At 38.1% G+C, this 20,127-nt stretch overlaps 1 protein-coding gene and 1 non-coding gene across 2 annotated transcripts in view; both read right to left on the bottom strand.

Moving 5' to 3' along the window:
- LOC140136930 (uncharacterized) overlaps window positions 1-20,127 on the bottom strand; it is an 83,101-nt gene that overhangs the window by 26,871 nt on the left and 36,103 nt on the right. Inside the window, exons 25-40 of the mRNA XM_072158582.1 lie at window positions 19,027-19,092; window positions 18,786-18,851; window positions 17,307-17,372; window positions 16,690-16,755; window positions 16,203-16,292; window positions 15,181-15,246; window positions 7,899-7,964; window positions 7,271-7,336; window positions 6,620-6,685; window positions 6,429-6,494; window positions 5,375-5,440; window positions 5,201-5,266; window positions 2,619-2,684; window positions 2,417-2,482; window positions 1,105-1,170; window positions 429-494 (exon numbers count right to left, since the gene is read on the bottom strand). Of these exons, the coding sequence (XP_072014683.1) occupies window positions 429-494; window positions 1,105-1,170; window positions 2,417-2,482; window positions 2,619-2,684; window positions 5,201-5,266; window positions 5,375-5,440; window positions 6,429-6,494; window positions 6,620-6,685; window positions 7,271-7,336; window positions 7,899-7,964; window positions 15,181-15,246; window positions 16,203-16,292; window positions 16,690-16,755; window positions 17,307-17,372; window positions 18,786-18,851; window positions 19,027-19,092 (1,080 nt within the window). The remainder of the gene's footprint in view (window positions 1-428; window positions 495-1,104; window positions 1,171-2,416; window positions 2,483-2,618; window positions 2,685-5,200; window positions 5,267-5,374; window positions 5,441-6,428; window positions 6,495-6,619; window positions 6,686-7,270; window positions 7,337-7,898; window positions 7,965-15,180; window positions 15,247-16,202; window positions 16,293-16,689; window positions 16,756-17,306; window positions 17,373-18,785; window positions 18,852-19,026; window positions 19,093-20,127) is intronic.
- On the bottom strand, window positions 18,122-18,194 carry Trnaa-cgc (transfer RNA alanine (anticodon CGC)). The gene has a single exon. It is a non-coding gene; the product is annotated as a tRNA-Ala (tRNA).

The raw sequence follows: 20,127 nt of genomic DNA, 5'->3' as shown, positions 1-20,127 counted from the left end.
ATTGGTCAAAAAAGTCAGATTGCTTTTACGTTTGTCATTTCTACGCACCTCCATCATAATGCTTGTTCGAAAGATTTTGATGAATGAATTTAAGGGGTGTTGTGGTTTGGTGAATCAGTTTTAATACCTTTAATAAAATCTAAAGAAAATATTCGTACAATGCTAGCCCAATGAACTGATAACTAAGGCACAACATCTTTTGTGGTCCTATAACGCTATCGGTGCCCGAAGAGGTGATCGTACCCTGAACATTTGTTCAGTGCATTCGTTTCTTATTTAAATGAAAAACAATAACACTATGCAAATGTTCGTTATTATGCTTGATACAATGTATTACATCTCCAGGGAGCGATGCTAAGAGTTATCGGTACCTATAGGACCAAATTGGATGTGGTGCCTAATTAATATTCTCAAAAACGTAACAGTACCTCTTACGCAGGAACATGATCTTTGATCAAAGGAATAATTCGGTTGGCATCGACGGCGTCTACAAACTGAAACGAAAAGAGTAATATATTGGACGTTGGACGTGTTTAAAGTTCAATATCTATCCCTATGATCCTACATGTCACCAAGTATGACAATCCAAAGATTGAGGGAGGTTCTTATCGGCAGATAGATAGATAATGATGCTCTTGCAATTTATAATAAGATATTAACATTGTCCACAAAATGATATAAGTTTTCGAGATATTCATTTCTTCGTGATCATGGTGATCTTACTTTTTTGAGGATTATTAAGTCGTCATATAACAATAACGCAGGATGGAAATTGGAATTTCGAAAATTCACAAAGTTAACAAAAAAATTTGCATCTCCGTATCTGCCGGTCCCTGATCTGACTAAGTATCTGATATGCCATATATGTTCGAATTTGATATATTTATTGTATTTTATTTTATCACTTGTAAAGAAAATTAAATCACAATATGCTGGTTTCATACTCTCATGCCGCTTGCCGCTGTGCGGCGTGGCGCATTGCAGATGAACGGACATAACCAAAGCTTTTAATTGGCTGATACGTCATGCCGTATGCCGCAGCGGCAAGCGGCATGAAAGTCTGACAGGGGCATTAAATTGACAGTACATGTATCATTTGCCTACCTTTAATACAATTACAAGATGACTCGTCAAACGCTTGGCGGCGTGGACATATTCGTGGAGTACAATCTTCAAGATTCAAGATGAAACACAATGTATTCAGTATGGTTTGTTACAAGTTTACACACATACACATATTTGTGCATATCTGTGACGTAGAATGGGGCAGGGAGGCAGCTACTCTCATGTGAGAAGTATTGCACCCCCGGGAGATTGGTTATTCTGATATTTAAGACTCGTAGAAGCTCGTAGACCATTTTAGCCCATTTTTTGACTCGTTAAAACCCAATCACCCCTATTTAATTATAGAGTAGTCTACCGAAGAATGGAAGTTACCAATTTTACTGTCATACTGTCGGTATTTTCCCATACTGTTGAACAGTTGTCTATACAATGGTGTGTAAGTCTGTAAGATATGACTTATAAATTAGGAACGCGCATTTTGGACGACCACCTTGGTGTATTACAATATCCTCTACGTGTGCGCTTCGCTTCCTTTTGCAAAGAACATGACATGCCTTCAATCTACCCCCATGCCAAGCCAGCTCTCTGTGACCCTGTGTCCGGGCCTTCCCTGTGAAACCACGCTGGAACAGATTACTGCAATTATTAGGCAAATATGGCGCTACCAGTTCACAGATATACTCTTGCAGCAACAATCCTTGTATATAATGAGCTATTCCAGTTGAAATCCATACACCCCCCTGTTGAAGACATGGCCTTAATCTTCCACATAGGGAGTGTGCACTTCAAATGGGGTTACCTGAAAGTTCTGAATTCGCTGTCGTAGTGCACGTTGGTAACCAAGGTTACTGCTCCAAGCCTGGGCTAATACACCTGTTCCGAATTTTGATATGCCATATGCTTTGTGTTGTGATCATTTGGATCAGTGGTTCGTAACAAAGAAAGCGTGATCCAGTTGACCTGGCAACGGCAATAATTGTAACGTGCACTACGACAGCGAATGGGTGACTCCATTAGAAATCTACACTTCCTGCGTGGAAGATTAGGGCCATGTCTTCTTTAAGGTGTGAATGGATTTTAACTGCATGGAATAGGCCAATTCACCGCCAATAGGTCATGTATGACTCGCTCTTTTGTTGTAAAGCATGTAACTTTGAGTACCTGTCATCGAAGATACTCTGCACAACTTTTTTGTAAGCCAAATCTCGCTTACCAAGGGCATACATTTAACACGTGTCTAGGTGACTCCAATTTGCTACTTGATACCAACATGCATTAGCACATATACAGATAATGTCAATAAAACAATGGACAAATTATTTGGTTCCTACATTTCTTCATAATTATTTACCTCGAATGCAAGTACACGCATCTTCGTCAAACAATTGGCCTTGTGGGCATTCACGAGGTCTGCAATCTGAAAATGAGTAGGATATGAAAATGTAACACAAATACGAATTGAAACATTGAACATGTTGAAATAATGTGATTTACACGTAAGAAGGACCCTATTAAATCATGGTAAAATGCGCATGGGTTGAAATGTGACTCACCTCGAATACAAGAACATGATTCTTCGTCAAACAGTTGGCCTTGTGGACATTCACGAGGTCTGCAATCTGAAAATTAATAGTGTGGTGTGCCCCGAGTAATTTAATTTGATCATTTATGTTTGTTTACATGCAAAGCTATTCCATTTGAGTTGGGAATCCCCTCTCATGGAATCAAATTGATTTAATAACAACTTCAATCATATCTATTTTTGGATCTTAGAAATTCCAGAATGTCCACTATATTGCACCATTGTGAAATCCCTGGGCTTTTAATAGATGTGGAATTCCCAGTTTACTACTTTAGTATAAAAAGGAAAGCACTAGTTTTGTAGACTTTTCTAATGTGTTGGAAGTAAAAAAACCCGCAGTGATTTATACTACTGTCTGTTCAATTAGCTTAGATTCTTGAATTTTTAAGATATTTGAAAAAATAGAAAATTGTGGTCAAAGTCATCAAAGAAAAGTGTTAGCACAGCCTTAGACCTAACATGATTTATACTTTTCAAATTCTAAAGTTCAGTTTAGAACCCCATTTCTTTTCAATTTTGGTCTTTTCCCACGATATTTTGAATCAATCCATTTAGAGCAATGGGGACGAATGTCATAATGCGCTGAGATAGTATTTATTCGACCATCCGTATCAGGAAGTATTGTCCATCAAAATAGCTATATATTTGCCAGTATGCATAATTTGTGTTGAAACCCTACTGTTGAAACATTTATGAACTAAGCTGTTCTAAAATATGCCCAGCTTTTATATATAAATACATTCCTTGTGTATTTATTTATTTATTTATTTATTTATTTATTTATTTATTTATTTATTTATTTATTTATTTATTTATTTATTTATTTATTTATTTATTTATTTATTTTACGAATTGGTCTGAGAAGGTATAGGCCTATAGGCCTACTATAAAATTACACATTTATTTTCAGTTTGTTATTCCGGGGTTTTTTTTGTATGAGAAGGACATTTGGAAACAAAAGAATTTTTGCATCAGAAAATATTATTTAAAACAATCAGGTTACAGAAAACAATTCTTGTAAAGTCACTGTATCTGAAAATGTCAAGCGAAAGCTGATATTCTTGGGAATGAATGATGGTATTAAACAAAACTCAAGTTACATTGTAAACCAGTTGAAATAAGAACGAAATCCATAATTTTAATGTCATTGTTTAGGAAAACATAATGCCCAGAATAATGTTAGGCCTATGCATAAAACGTAATCGCGCCATAATTATAGTTTCGTGCCCGGGTTTCGTGTAACAAAAACCGGTGGACCATCATCACCTATAGAACCTATCCAATAACCGGAACGATGCAGACAGATTGGTGGACAGATTGTTTTGCCAAATTGGATAGGGTATATGCCCTAAGTTGAGAATGGACCGTCCCACTCGATTTGTAAAAGGTCGCGAACCCTTATGGTGGACCCAAGTAACTGCCTAAAATGAGGCAAAATTGAAAAGAAATGGGGTTTTAAATTGAACTTTGGAATTTGAAAAGTATAAACCACGTTAGGTCTAAGGCTGTGCTAACACTTTTCTTTGATGACTTTGGCCACAATTATTTATTTTTTCAAATATCTTAAAAATTCAAGAATCTAAGCTAATTGAACAGACAGTAGTGCGCTACGCTCAGGCACAACGCATAACGTTGACCCAGAAGCCTCAGCACACTTTACAGGTTGTCGCTGACCACTACGGCCCCACATCATTCCATAAACAATTTAACAACAACACATGGACTTTGCAGCTTCAAGAGCACATACCCTAGACATTCCACAAATGACCATCACAACCAGTATCAGTTCCCCCGAGTCTCGTAGGTTCCTTGTCCAGGGGAATTTCAAGCTAATGCAATTTTTCCACGAGAGCGTATTAAACCACCGCCAAGGTTCGAACCCGCAACCTCTCGCACCATAGTCGAACGCCTTATCGATTGAGCTAACTTGACTGCCCAACTAACTTAACAAAGTCAGTCAGTTTGTATAGCCAATAATGTGCCATTAATACAAGGCTAACGAAGGAGATTTTGAGTACACGAAAGTGCTCCTCCTCAAGGGATTAAAACAACATATATGTCAATAAAGTGGATCAGTGCAAGAAAAAGCCTGTTTCCTGGAGAAAGTGAGTAATTAATGAAATCAGCCCCATTTTGGAAATTGTCATCTGTGCGAGGATTTTATACACAAAGGATATAAAAGTTCAAGTGTACATTGGACTTCGCTGAACATGGATTTTCGCATGACAAGTAAATCAGGATATGCATAAGTCGTCTAGAGCATTGAGTGCAACAGAACTTTGTAATCAACAACAAGAGGATGTTATGTGTTGAATCATTGAATGTCAATCATACATGTATTATACTTTTCATTAAAGATTAACGAGTTTGTTAACTTATACAACAGTATGTTTCTTGTTTGCATTCTGAAGTGCATTTGGGTATATTTGGCCTTGAGTCATTTACGACTCGTAACAATAGGTTATATGAAATGTAACACAAACACGATTGGTATGTGAGACGGACCCTGCCAAATCATGGTAAATAAAACGCAATCGTTGACATTGTACTAACCTTGGATGCAAGAACATGCATCTTCGTCAAACAGTTGATTTTGTGGGCATTCACGAGGCCTGCAATCTGTATGTATTATAACAAACACGATTTGATATATTTAACATGTTGAAAAGGACCATGCCAATTCATGGTAAAAAGTTAAAACAACAAAAGTATTCAACTTTGGCTTACCTCTGATGCACATACATGTTTCTTCGTCAAACAATTGGCCTTGAGGGCATTCACGAGGTCTGCAATCTTGAAAATGAATAGGTTATATGAAAATGTAAAACAAACAAGATTTAAAACATTGAACATGTTGAAAGTGTGCGATTTGTCCCTGGCAAAACATGGCAAATGGGCTATTCAAGTTGAAATCCATACACTCTCTATGGAAGACATGACCTTAATCGCCCACACAGGGGATGAAGATTTTAAATGGATTCACCCATTTAGGTAACCCCGTTTGAAATTCACACTTCCTGTGTAAAAGATTAAAGGCCCTTTCAGTGATTTCACAGGAACATTAAAAAAAATGGAAATTTGTCAGAGTTGCTTAGAAATAAAGAATAAGTCTACAGAATTTCATTAAACCACTTTTCCTCTGAATACATCGACAAATTAGTCAAAAAACAGAAGTTTCAGAAAGGTTTTCTACTTCAACTCAGATCGACTCGAGAAAATCGAGATTTTCGTACAGTGCGCCACCAATCGACTGGAAAAACTTCCTAGTCCAGTGTTTCTAACACGGGGAAGTAGAGTCTAAATTGATTTAAAACAGACGCTTAATTTTTGTAGTAGAAAACAAAATAAGCAATTAAAGGTCACCGAGGCAAACTAACGGTCAATTAAAATATAAAAAACAGTTAAAATTGTGTATTTTGTTTAAAATAGTAGCTACTGATGTATAATAATGTAATAAGTAGTAGAAACAATACGCAACGCGTGTTGGCACGTGGAGAGTGAGCTTCTTTCGATCTCGAGTCGGACTTTTGTACTGTCAGTATCAAAAGTCCAGAATCATCAAATGCTTTATTTTGTCTAAAATACACGGCTTTCGACCGAACCACTAGCAGGCTATGTTAGCACATCTATGCCAATTACAAAGGTACCAAAATCTGAATTTTGATGATTTTTACGATCGTCCGGATGAGCAAATCACTGAATGGGCCTTTAAGGTCGTGTCTTCCAACTGGAATAACCCAATACACCACAAGCGCTGAACACGTTAAATAATGTGACTTACCTTGGATACAAGAACATGATTCATCGTCAAACAGTTGGTTTTGAGGGCATTCACGAGGCCTGCAATCTGAAAATGAATAGGTTTCAGTTATATATGTTTTAAGCGTGAAACAGACATGATTTGATGTTGAAAGATGCAAGTTATTTAAAATCATGCTAAAACTAAAATGTAAGCACTAAAATGTTGCTCACCTCGAATGCAAGTACAATCTTCTTCGTCAAACAATTGGCCTTGTGAGCATTCACGAGGTCTGCAATCTGAAATAGCAAAATATATATTGAAAGTGTTAATCTGATCTGATACATAACAACATTTATTGTATTATAATGTAAAAAGAACTATGCCAAATCATGGTAAAAACCAGTGTGGTCTTCGTAATTTTAAGGGGTCCAAGTATTTTACACGTTCTTTTGGTCCTCTGTTACTGTGATAATTGCGCGCGAAGCTCAAAAAAATTCTATTGTACACTATTTTATAGCAAAAGTAAGCTGAAGTTTTGTGTTTACCTGGCCAATTTTCAATTTTCAATATTTTTGCCCAAAATAAAGGTAAAATTCCGTGTTTACCAAGACAATGTTCAATTTTACGCTAATGGGGGGTCTTTGGAGCTTGGTTTCAGCGGGGTTTGAATTAGCAAACAAACTCATTTGGGGATTTCAACCCCCTCCCGCAAAGACCACACAGGGTAAAAATCATAATCTGACATGGTTGAGTGATATTGAGAGCTATTGAGGCGTCATAACTACTGTGATAATATTATTATCGGGTGGGTAAAAACCACTATAAGTGGCATATCATTGGAAAAGCTTGGACTAGAAGTTTCTAGAAAATGTTGCTTTCACCTCTAATGCAAGTACACGCATCTTCGTCAAACAATTGGCCTTGTGGACATTCACGAGGTCTGCAATCTGAAATAAATAGCAAAATTGAATGAAGGGGTTTAGCCATTAGTGATCACTCCTGAAAAAAATTGAAGGGCAACTTTTCAAATACTATTTCAGTGAGAAAAGGAGTCATTATCGAATTCCAATGCTTCCAGATTGGTTATATTTTCGTTTATTGCCCGCTATGTCGAAGGCTCGCAATGTTTAATCTTAACCTAACAGACACTGACTTTAACTAACCCTTACCATGAACCCTAACCATAATGAACCTTATTTAAAATTCGACATAGCGAACTTTATTCTTATATTCGACATAGCGAACCTTATTGTATATTCAACTTGTATATAGCGACTTTTATTTTTCGAATTTTTCGACATAGTGAACCTTCGTCATCGCAAGCGAACGCCGTTTTTTCGTCCCAGGGTGTTTAAGTCATGTAACGAAGAACCTTACGGTCACATGTTTTAAACAAAATTTTGTCTTTGGTCATACATGTACACACAGAAAGAAAACCACGATAAATTGTATCGAAGGACCTGTTCAGGCTAATACGGAAATCTTACATTATTTTGGATTTTAATTTACCTCGAACGCAACTGCACGATTCTTCGTTAAATATCTCTCCAGACGGACACGTTTTAGGACTGCAATCTGACAAAGAGAAAAAAAAAGAGAAGAATTAAGTTTCGTTAAATTTCACTCATACATGTAAAATGTAAATACAAGATGTGCAAAGCTACACGATTTACGGTTTAACTTACCTCTAACACAGCTACACGATTTACGGTTTAACTTACCTCTAACACAGCTACACGATTTTCAGTTTAACCTACCTCTAACACAGCTACAGGATTTTCGGTTTAACCTACCTCTAACACAGCTACACGATTTACGGTTTAACCTACCTCTAACACAGCTACACGATTTACGGTTTAACCCACCTCTAACACAGCTACACGATTTACGGTTTAACCTACCTCTAACACAGCTACACGATTTTCGGTTTAACCTACCTCTAACACAGCTATACGATTTTCGGTTTAACCTACCTCTAACACAGCTACACGAGCTACACGATTTACGGTTTAACCTACCTCTAACACAGCTACACGATTTACGGTTTAACTTACCTCTAACACAGCTACACGATTTTCGGTTTAACCTACCTCTAACACAGCTACAAGATTTTCAGTTTAACCTACCCCTAACACAGCTACACGATTTACGGTTTAACCTACCTCTTACACAGCTACACGATTTACGGTTTAACCTACCTCTAACACAGCTACACGATTTTCGGTTTAACCTACCTCTAACACAGCTACACGATTTTCGGTTTAACCTACCTCTAACACAGCTACACGATTTACGGTTTAACCCACCTCTAACACAGCTACACGATTTTCAGTTTAACCTACCTCTAACACAGCTACACGATTTTCGGTTTAACCTACCTCTAACACAGCTACACGATTTTCGGTTTAACCTACCTCTAACACAGCTACACGATTTACGGTTTAACCTACCTCTAACACAGCTACACGATTTACGGTTTAACCTACCTCTAACACAACTACACGATTTACGGTTTAACCTACCTCTAACACAGCTACACGATTTTCGGTTTAACCTACCTCTAACACAGCTATACGATTTTCGGTTTAACCTACCTCTAACACAGCTACACGATTTACGGTTTAACCTACCTCTAACACAGCTACACGATTTACGGTTTAACCTACCTCTAACACAGCTACACGATTTTCGGTTTAACCTACCTCTAACACAGCTACACGATTTTCGGTTTAACCTACCTCTAACACAGCTACACGATTTACGGTTTAACCCACCTCTAACACAGCTACACGATTTTCGGTTTAACCTACCTCTAAAACAGCTACACGATTTTCGGTTTAACCTACCCCTAACACAGCTACACGATTGTATTCCTGAACATGGTTTTCAATAATTATTTTTTAGCTTATTCAAATCAAAAACACAGCTACACGATTTTCAGTTTAACCTACCTCTAACACAGCTACAGGATTTTCGGTTTAACCTACCTCTAACACAGCTACACGATTTACGGTTTAACCTACCTCTAACACAGCTACACGATTTACGGTTTAACCTACCTCTAACACAGCTACACGATTTTCGGTTTAACCTACCTCTAACACAACTACACGATTTTCGGTTTAACCTACCTCTAACACAGCTACACGATTTTCGGTTTAACCTACCTCTAAAACAGCTACACGATTTACGGTTTAACCTACCTCTAACACAACTACACGATTTTCGGTTTAACCTACCTCTAACACAGCTACACGATTTTCGGTTTAACCTACCTCTAACACAACTACACGATTTTCGGTTTAACCTACCTCTAACACAGCTACACGATTTACGGTTTAACCCACCTCTAACACAGCTACACGATTTTCGGTTTAACCTACCTCTAACACAGCTACAGGATTTTCGGTTTAACCTACCTCTAACACAGCTACACGATTTACGGTTTAACCTACCTCTAACACAGCTACACGATTTACGGTTTAACCTACCTCTAACACAGCTACACGATTGTATTCCTGAACATGGTTTTCAATAATTATTTTTTAGCTTATTCAAATCAAAAACACAGCTACACGATTTTCAGTTTAACCTACCTCTAACACAGCTACAGGATTTTCGGTTTAACCTACCTCTAACACAGCTACACGATTTACGGTTTAACCTACCTCTAACACAGCTACACGATTTACGGTTTAACCTACCTCTAACACAGCTACACGATTTTCGGTTTAACCTACCTCTAACACAACTACACGATTTTCGGTTTAACCTACCTCTAACACAGCTACACGATTTTCGGTTTAACCTACCTCTAAAACAGCTACACGATTTACGGTTTAACCTACCTCTAACACAACTACACGATTTTCGGTTTAACCTACCTCTAACACAGCTACACGATTTTCGGTTTAACCTACCTCTAACACAACTACACGATTTTCGGTTTAACCTACCTCTAACACAGCTACACGATTTACGGTTTAACCCACCTCTAACACAGCTACACGATTTTCGGTTTAACCTACCTCTAACACAGCTACAGGATTTTCGGTTTAACCTACCTCTAACACAGCTACACGATTTACGGTTTAACCTACCTCTAACACAGCTACAAGATTTTCGGTTTAACCTACCTCTAACACAGCTACACGATTTATGGTTTAACCTACCTCTAACACAGCTACACGATTTACGGTTTAACCTACCTCTAACACAGCTACAGGATTTTCGGTTTAACCTACCTCTAACACAGCTACACGATTTACGGTTTAACCTACCTCTAACACAACTACACGATTTTCGGTTTAACCTACCTCTAACACAGCTACACGATTTTCAGTTTAACCTACCTCTAACACAACTACACGATTTTCGGTTTAACCTACCTCTAACACAGCTACACGATTTACGGTTTAACCTACCTCTAACACAACTACACGATTTTCGGTTTAACCTACCTCTAACACAGCTACAGGATTTTCGGTTTAACCTACCTCTAACACAGCTACACGATTTACGGTTTAACCTACCTCTAACACAACTACACGATTTTCGGTTTAACCTACCTCTAACACAGCTACACGATTTTCGGTTTAACCTACCTCTAACACAGCTACACGATTTACGGTTTAACCTACCTCTAACACAGCTACACGATTTACGGTTTAACCTACCTCTAACACAACTACACGATTTACGGTTTAACCTACCTCTAACACAGCTACAGGATTTTCGGTTTAACCTACCTCTAACACAGCTACACGATTTACGGTTTAACCCACCTCTAACACAGCTACACGATTTTCGGTTTAACCTACCTCTAAAACAGCTACACGATTTTCGGTTTAACCTACCCCTAACACAGCTACACGATTGTATTCCTGAACATGGTTTTCAATAATTATTTTTTAGCTTATTCAAACCGTTTTACAACAATTTATTCAACTTGAATTCAGATACAACATGTTTCTGCAAGAAGGCGCATAATGTGACAGTGCAGCTCCCTTTAGATTATTCCCTAACATGCCTAGCAGCTTCCCATTTACACCTGGGTAGGGTGAGGCAAATGAAATAAAAACCTTGCCCAAACGTTCAACACGATTACACTACCGGATTTCGAATCCGCAATCCCCCCCGATTGTGCGACAGCACGTACCGCTTAAGTCTTGTGACATTCGCGAAGAACAATATTATTTGTTGGGGTGCACCAAATGTATGTGCCCTAAATGTTGACTTATATGCGCCACCGTGTACATATACCAAAATACACATACCTCTAACACAGCTACACGATTTTCAGTTTAACCTACCTCTAACACAGCTACACGATTTACGGTTTAACCTACCTCTAACACAGCTACACGATTTTCGGTTTAACCTACCTCTAACACAGCTACACGATTTACGGTTTAACCCACCTCTAACACAGCTACACGATTTTCGGTTTAACCTACCTCTTACACAGCTACAAGATTTTCGGTTTAACCTACCTCTAACACAGCTATACGATTTTCGGTTTAACCTACCTCTAACACAGCTACACGATTTACGGTTTAACCTACCTCTAACACAGCTACACGATTTACGGTTTAACCTACCTCTAACACAGCTATACGATTTACGGTTTAACCTACCTCTAACACAGCTACACGATTTACGGTTTAACCTACCTCTAACACAACTACACGATTTACGGTTTAACCTACCTCTAACACAGCTACACGATTTACGGTTTAACCCACCTCTAACACAGCTACACGATTTACGGTTTAACCTACCTCTAACACAACTACACGATTTTCAGTTTAACCTACCTCTAACACAGCTACACGATTTTCGGTTTAACCTACCTCTAACACAGCTACACGATTTACGGTTTAACCTACCTCTAACACAGCTACACGATTTACGGTTTAACCTACCTCTAACACAACTACACGATTTTCGGTTTAACCTACCTCTAACACAGCTACACGATTTTCGGTTTAACCTACCTCTTACACAGCTACAAGATTTTCGGTTTAACCTACCTCTAACACAGCTATACGATTTTCGGTTTAACCTACCTCTAACACAGCTACACGATTTACGGTTTAACCTACCTCTAACACAACTACACGATTTACGGTTTAACCCACCTCTAACACAGCTACACGATTTTCGGTTTAACCTACCTCTAACACAGCTACACGATTTACGGTTTAACCTACCTCTAACACAGCTACACGATTTTCGGTTTAACCTACCTCTAACACAGCTACACGATTTACGGTTTAACCTACCTCTAACACAGCTACACGATTTACGGTTTAACCTACCTCTAACACAGCTACACGATTTACGGTTTAACCTACCTCTTACACAGCTACAAGATTTTCGGTTTAACCTACCTCTAACACAGCTACACGATTTATGGTTTAACCTACCTCTAACACAGCTACACGATTTTCGGTTTAACCTACCTCTTACACAGCTACAAGATTTTCGGTTTAACCTACCTCTAACACAGCTACACGATTTACGGTTTAACCTACCTCTAACACAGCTACACGATTTACGGTTTAACCTACCTCTAACACAGCTACACGATTTACGGTTTAACCTACCTCTAACACAACTACACGATTTACGGTTTAACCTACCTCTAACACAGCTACACGATTTTCGGTTTAACCTACCTCTAACACAGCTATACGATTTTCGGTTTAACCTACCTCTAACACAGCTACACGATTTACGGTTTAACCTACCTCTAACACAGCTACACGATTTACGGTTTAACCTACCTCTAACACAGCTACACGATTTTCGGTTTAACCTACCTCTAACACAGCTACACGATTTTCGGTTTAACCTACCTCTAACACAGCTACACGATTTACGGTTTAACCTACCTCTAACACAACTACACGATTTACGGTTTAACCTACCTCTAACACAGCTACAGGATTTTCGGTTTAACCTACCTCTAACACAGCTACACGATTTACGGTTTAACCCACCTCTAACACAGCTACACGATTTTCGGTTTAACCTACCTCTAAAACAGCTACACGATTTTCGGTTTAACCTACCCCTAACACAGCTACACGATTGTATTCCTGAACATGGTTTTCAATAATTATTTTTTAGCTTATTCAAACCGTTTTACAACAATTTATTCAACTTGAATTCAGATACAACATGTTTCTGCAAGAAGGCGCATAATGTGACAGTGCAGCTCCCTTTAGATTATTCCCTAACATGCCTAGCAGCTTCCCATTTACACCTGGGTAGGGTGAGGCAAATGAAATAAAAACCTTGCCCAAACGTTCAACACGATTACACTACCGGATTTCGAATCCGCAATCCCCCGATTGTGCGACAGCACGTACCGCTTAAGTCTTGTGACATTCGCGAAGAACAATATTATTTGTTGGGGTGCACCAAATGTATGTGCCCTAAATGTTGACTTATATGCGCCACCGTGTACATATACCAAAAATACACATACCTCTAACACAGCTACACGATTTTCAGTTTAACCTACCTCTAACACAGCTACACGATTTACGGTTTAACCTACCTCTAACACAGCTACACGATTTTCGGTTTAACCTACCTCTAACACAGCTACACGATTTACGGTTTAACCCACCTCTAACACAGCTACACGATTTTCGGTTTAACCTACCTCTTACACAGCTACAAGATTTTCGGTTTAACCTACCTCTAACACAGCTATACGATTTTCGGTTTAACCTACCTCTAACACAGCTACACGATTTACGGTTTAACCTACCTCTAACACAGCTACACGATTTACGGTTTAACCTACCTCTAACACAGCTATACGATTTACGGTTTAACCTACCTCTAACACAGCTACACGATTTACGGTTTAACCTACCTCTAACACAACTACACGATTTACGGTTTAACCTACCTCTAACACAGCTACACGATTTACGGTTTAACCCACCTCTAACACAGCTACACGATTTACGGTTTAACCTACCTCTAACACAACTACACGATTTTCAGTTTAACCTACCTCTAACACAGCTACACGATTTTCGGTTTAACCTACCTCTAACACAGCTACACGATTTACGGTTTAACCTACCTCTAACACAGCTACACGATTTACGGTTTAACCTACCTCTAACACAACTACACGATTTTCGGTTTAACCTACCTCTAACACAGCTACACGATTTTCGGTTTAACCTACCTCTTACACAGCTACAAGATTTTCGGTTTAACCTACCTCTAACACAGCTATACGATTTTCGGTTTAACCTACCTCTAACACAGCTACACGATTTACGGTTTAACCTACCTCTAACACAACTACACGATTTACGGTTTAACCCACCTCTAACACAGCTACACGATTTTCGGTTTAACCTACCTCTAACACAGCTACACGATTTACGGTTTAACCTACCTCTAACACAGCTACACGATTTTCGGTTTAACCTACCTCTAACACAGCTACACGATTTACGGTTTAACCTACCTCTAACACAGCTACACGATTTACGGTTTAACCTACCCCTAACACAGCTACACGATTTACGGTTTAACCTACCTCTTACACAGCTACAAGATTTTCGGTTTAACCTACCTCTAACACAGCTACACGATTTATGGTTTAACCTACCTCTAACACAGCTACACGATTTTCGGTTTAACCTACCTCTTACACAGCTACAAGATTTTCGGTTTAACCTACCTCTAACACAGCTACACGATTTACGGTTTAACCTACCTCTAACACAGCTACACGATTTACGGTTTAACCTACCTCTAACACAGCTACACGATATTCGGTCGAATGATTCACCGGAAGGACATTGTTTCGGTTTACAACCTGTAAAGCATAAATGGATAACGTGATTATCATACTTGATCCAGTGTATATGTGACCGTACACCACGAATGAGCCGTAAATGTCCTCAATTGTATTCTGAGTTACATTGTAAAATGGGCATGAAGGTCGTATTCATAGGTACCTCAATTTGGTGCTACGTCAACGTGTACCTCATTTAATGAGATACACGTAGCACCAAATTGAAATACCTATGAATATGACCTTCATGCCCATTTTACTACTGTAACTCAGAATACAATTGAGGACATTTACAACTCATTCGTGGTGTAATGGTCACATATTAAGATCAATTTTTACAATTCCTGATCAATTTCGTTTATTTACAAAATACCATCAGTTGCAACATTTTCACCTACAAGCTACTCAAATGCGCACCGCACTCAAGGTTTTCAAGCTTTTAATATGTAACAATGTGTGTATTTTGGTATGTACACGGTGGCGCATATAAGTCAACATTTAGGGCACATACATTTGGTGCACCCCAACAAATAATATTGTTCTTCGCGAATGTCACAAGACTTCGGCGGTACGTGCTGTCGCACAATCGGGGGATTGCGGATTCGAAATCCGGTAGTGTAATCGTGTTGAACGTTTGGGCAAGATTTTCATTTCATTTGCCTCACCCTACCCAGGTGTAAATGGGAAGCTGCTAGGCATGTTAGGGAATAAGCTAAAGGGAGCCGCACTGTCACATTATGCGCCTTCTTGCAGAAGCATGTTGTATCTGAATTCAAGTTGAATAAATTGTTGCAAAACGATTTGAATAAGCTAAAAAATAATTATTGAAAACCATGTTCAGGAATACAATTTTGAAACGTTCAATATCCTACATGCCTTTTTGAAAAGCATGTATAACTTTTTATTTCCAATTATTTGAATTTAAAAAAAAAATTTAATACTTATTACGCCAATAATGACATTTGTGCATACTTTACCTCGAATAGAAGATCCTTTTCGTGGTCTGACACATCTACAAATTCTTGTGTGAAATTTCATGCCAGGCTTACATTGTCTCGGTGTACAATCTAGAAAAATAAAACACATAAAGAAAATATTACAATAGTAATTCAGTATTCAACTGGATAAATATGTTCTACCAAACTGTAAACGTATAGAGAAGGTCCACCATTATTATGTACACTATAGTGCCATCCCCTCAACACCAACTGCCAGACACAAAATAGTACTCGCAGTATAACTGTAAGTGCCGCACGAAGCAAGGTATTGTCGGTATTGTATTATATAAAATCGGGTTAATTCGGAAAAGCACTCCAAACGTTTCGACTGCAATCCACGAAACTGCATAAGTCTTTTGTCATTTATCACTTAATCGTTGTAGGTTCTATGCTTCATCGTGCTAAATATGGCGTGGTTATCAGTATTATTCTACTGAAACTCGACTACTAAAAATAGTGTAAATACCTCGGACACAACTGCAAGACTCTTCATTAAAAATATGGTGTCTTGGACAAGCTTGTGGGCTGCAATCTAGAAACATAGATTACTGGTACGACTTAATTATGCTGTTAATGTTTCATTTTCCTTGTTTTCACCGGAATAAGTATATTGGCAAGTGTCAAAACTTTGTGAAATTATGATACACGTGCGATTCGACTGATGTAATCAAGAGTTTATCACAAAGAATTAAGCAATGACAATACATTAGTGTTGGATTCCGACAGTCCTGACTTTCATACCGTAAACGTTCGCCTAATGGCGTTTTATTTGAACCCATTTCTATGGTGTATGGTGTACTAATATCGTGCGTATTGAAGGTCTGAAGTGAGGTATAGATTTATCTGTACACATGACCAATGTTCATTGCCTACGGGCTTATATAGCAGTGAGTCAGTCATTAAAAAAAGTAATAAAATATATTTTTCCGACCGACCCGCCCACCCCACTGGAGGGCAAGCAAACCATGTTTATAGCCTTATGGTAAGCTAACGAGTTGGCGCCCTGATATATGTTAACCTTGTTTTTTGTTTTTTACTTGATGCATCTCGATGACCTTTAACAAACCCACAACTTATACGTACCTCGAATGCAACTACACGACTGCATATCAAATATTTCCCTTTCTGAACACTCGGTACGAACACACACTAAAAGGAGAATGACAGAAGAATATCACCACAAGTATCACAAGATATTTTGATATATCACAAGATATTTTGATATATCACAAGATATTTTGTTATATCACATGATATTTTAATATATCACAAGATATTTTAATATACATGTATATCACATACATATCATATATTTTATATCACAAGATATTTTAAAATATTTTTATATATTTTATTATTTTGATACGCGTGTGTGTATCAAAACTACTGTACAGCACGGGCGTCAATCCTGGGGGACTGGGGGACATCCCGCACTTTTTGGTAAAGCGAGCAACTTATTGATCTTTTCAGCCACGTCTTTGATAATTCAGGTCAATGTCCAATATCGCTTTTCAAGACGGATTCAGTGACGCCAATGCTAGACAATTAGGTCATGTTTTGACAGGAATTTTGTGTTACGGGCTACTCTCCGATTGTTTTATATCTAAATATACAGTTCATGTTAAAATGAACCGTTTTGGTTCTTAAACATATAAAGAACCCTCGGAGAACAAGAGAAGAGGCTTATGATTCATACACTGGAACATAGAAACATTCAAACATTACAAACAATAGAGCACGAGATCAAATTAATGATGCTTAACCGTTATTCTTAATATATCAATATACAGGGGAAAGAAGAATTACGCATCGCACACTAGCACAATTAAACATGAAATTGCAAATGGAAACATGACATGCATATGCAGATATCCCAGAGTAAACACTCCGGACATACCAGCCTGTGCGGGGACTTGAACCCAAGACTTCTCGCTTGCGGGGCGAGCGCTCTAACCACTGAGCTACACAGACTGTCCTTGATAAACAGGACTCACGTCTGGTACTTATTGATATGAGCAGTCAGGGTAAACAGTACAACAACACATTACATACCAGTGTACGAGATCAATTATGATGCTTCCCCGCCAGCCTAATATAATCATACAAACAAGGGAAGAGGCTTACGCATCATACACTGGAACATAGCAACATTCACTAGTGGAAGTTTTGGATGAGAAAACGGACATTATGATGAGAAACGGCCAAAATGATGAGAATTTAATTTTCTCATTCTTTTGGATGAGAAAATAATAATGTTTATTTTGAGCTCAGCGGGGATTAGCAATTTTAATAAGACAATAATGATTGACACACACACCAGGAAGTTTCTCATCCAAAAGAATGAGAAAATTTAAATTCTCACCATTTTGGCCGATTCTCACCATTTTGGTCGTTTCTCATCAAAATGTCCGTTTTCTCATCCAAAACTTCTACTAGTGATTCAAACATTACAAACTAGCGCACGAGATCAAATTAATGATGCTTTTAAAGGACTGTAAGTTGCACATTTTCTTTTATGAGTTTCGGCCGACAGATTGAGTTTCACAGACAATACGCCATTACCTTGCACACATCTGCAGGCTTCTTCTTCATACTGGTAACCAGGCGCACATTCTCTTGGAGTGCAATCTAGAAGTTGGAAAATATGCATGATTTTAGCATTGGTTCCATAAAACATGTCTTGTGCAATATTAACGACATTACTTTTTAGAATCTCTCATTTTGTAATAATTAAATATTGGTTTATCAAAAGAAAAATAATGTGTAATTAACAATCAAACAAACAAATCAAGAAATGAAATACCTTGAACGCAGGTACACGTCTCCTCATTAAAAAGTTCACCTTCTGGACACTCTTGTGGAATGCATACTAAAAACAATATTGAAAATATAAAACGTAAGTTATCATGTATGCATTCAGTTAAAATGACCTTTCTTTTGAATCTTTGATTATTAATGTCACAAAACACACTAAGCAGGTTTACGCATCATACACTAAAACATGGAAACATTCAAATGTTACAAACTAGCGCTCGAGATCAAATTAATGCCCGGAATTAATGATGCTTAATCGTTATTCTTAATATATCAATATACAGGGGAAAGAATAATTACGCATCGCACACTAGCACATTTAAACATGAATTTACAAATAGAACCATGACATGCATTAATTTATAGGCAGATATACCAGAGCAAAAACCTGCCTGTGCGATCAATTAACAAAGCTTACCCACCAGCCTAATATAATCATACAAACAGAGGAAGAGGCTTACGCATCATACACTGGAACATGGAAACATTCAAACCTTACAAACTAGCGCACGAGATCAAATTAGTGATGCTTAATCGTTATTCTTAATATATCAATATAGAGGGGAAAGAAGGGTCCTGTTTATCAGGGACAGTCTTTGTAGCTCAGTGGTAGAACGCTCGTCCGACAAGCAAGAGGTCTGGAGTTCAAGTCCCCGCACACGCAGGTATCTCCGGAGTTTTTACTATGGTATATCTGCCTAAGCATGTCATGTTTCCATTTGTAAGTTCATGTTTAATTGTGCTAGTGTGCGATGCGTAATTCTTCTTTCCCCTGTAGGCCTACATTATACATTATTTAAGGAAAACACAATTGGGTTTCTTCAAATCAATGTGTGCAATGTCTTTTAAAAGTACAGTAAAACATTCTTTTAACTATTGTTTGTTAGATAATAAAGATCATGCATAACATTACAATTTTGAATTTAAAAACACCCATCACGTTACGCCGATGCGTACATCGTTATCGAAATTCGTTCCTACGAATTTCACCGCCATAAAGTGCGCAGTAACGATATGTGCATCGACGACGTCAAAACGCAAAGGTTTAAGGGATTTACTAAAAAGATCGATTAAAAATTTGACCATCCAA

The sequence above is a fragment of the Amphiura filiformis genome, chromosome 17 (assembly GCF_039555335.1).
Source record: "Amphiura filiformis chromosome 17, Afil_fr2py, whole genome shotgun sequence".
Classification (NCBI taxonomy): Eukaryota; Metazoa; Echinodermata; class Ophiuroidea; order Amphilepidida; family Amphiuridae; genus Amphiura; species Amphiura filiformis.
This window is presented reverse-complemented; position numbering and strand designations above follow the sequence as displayed.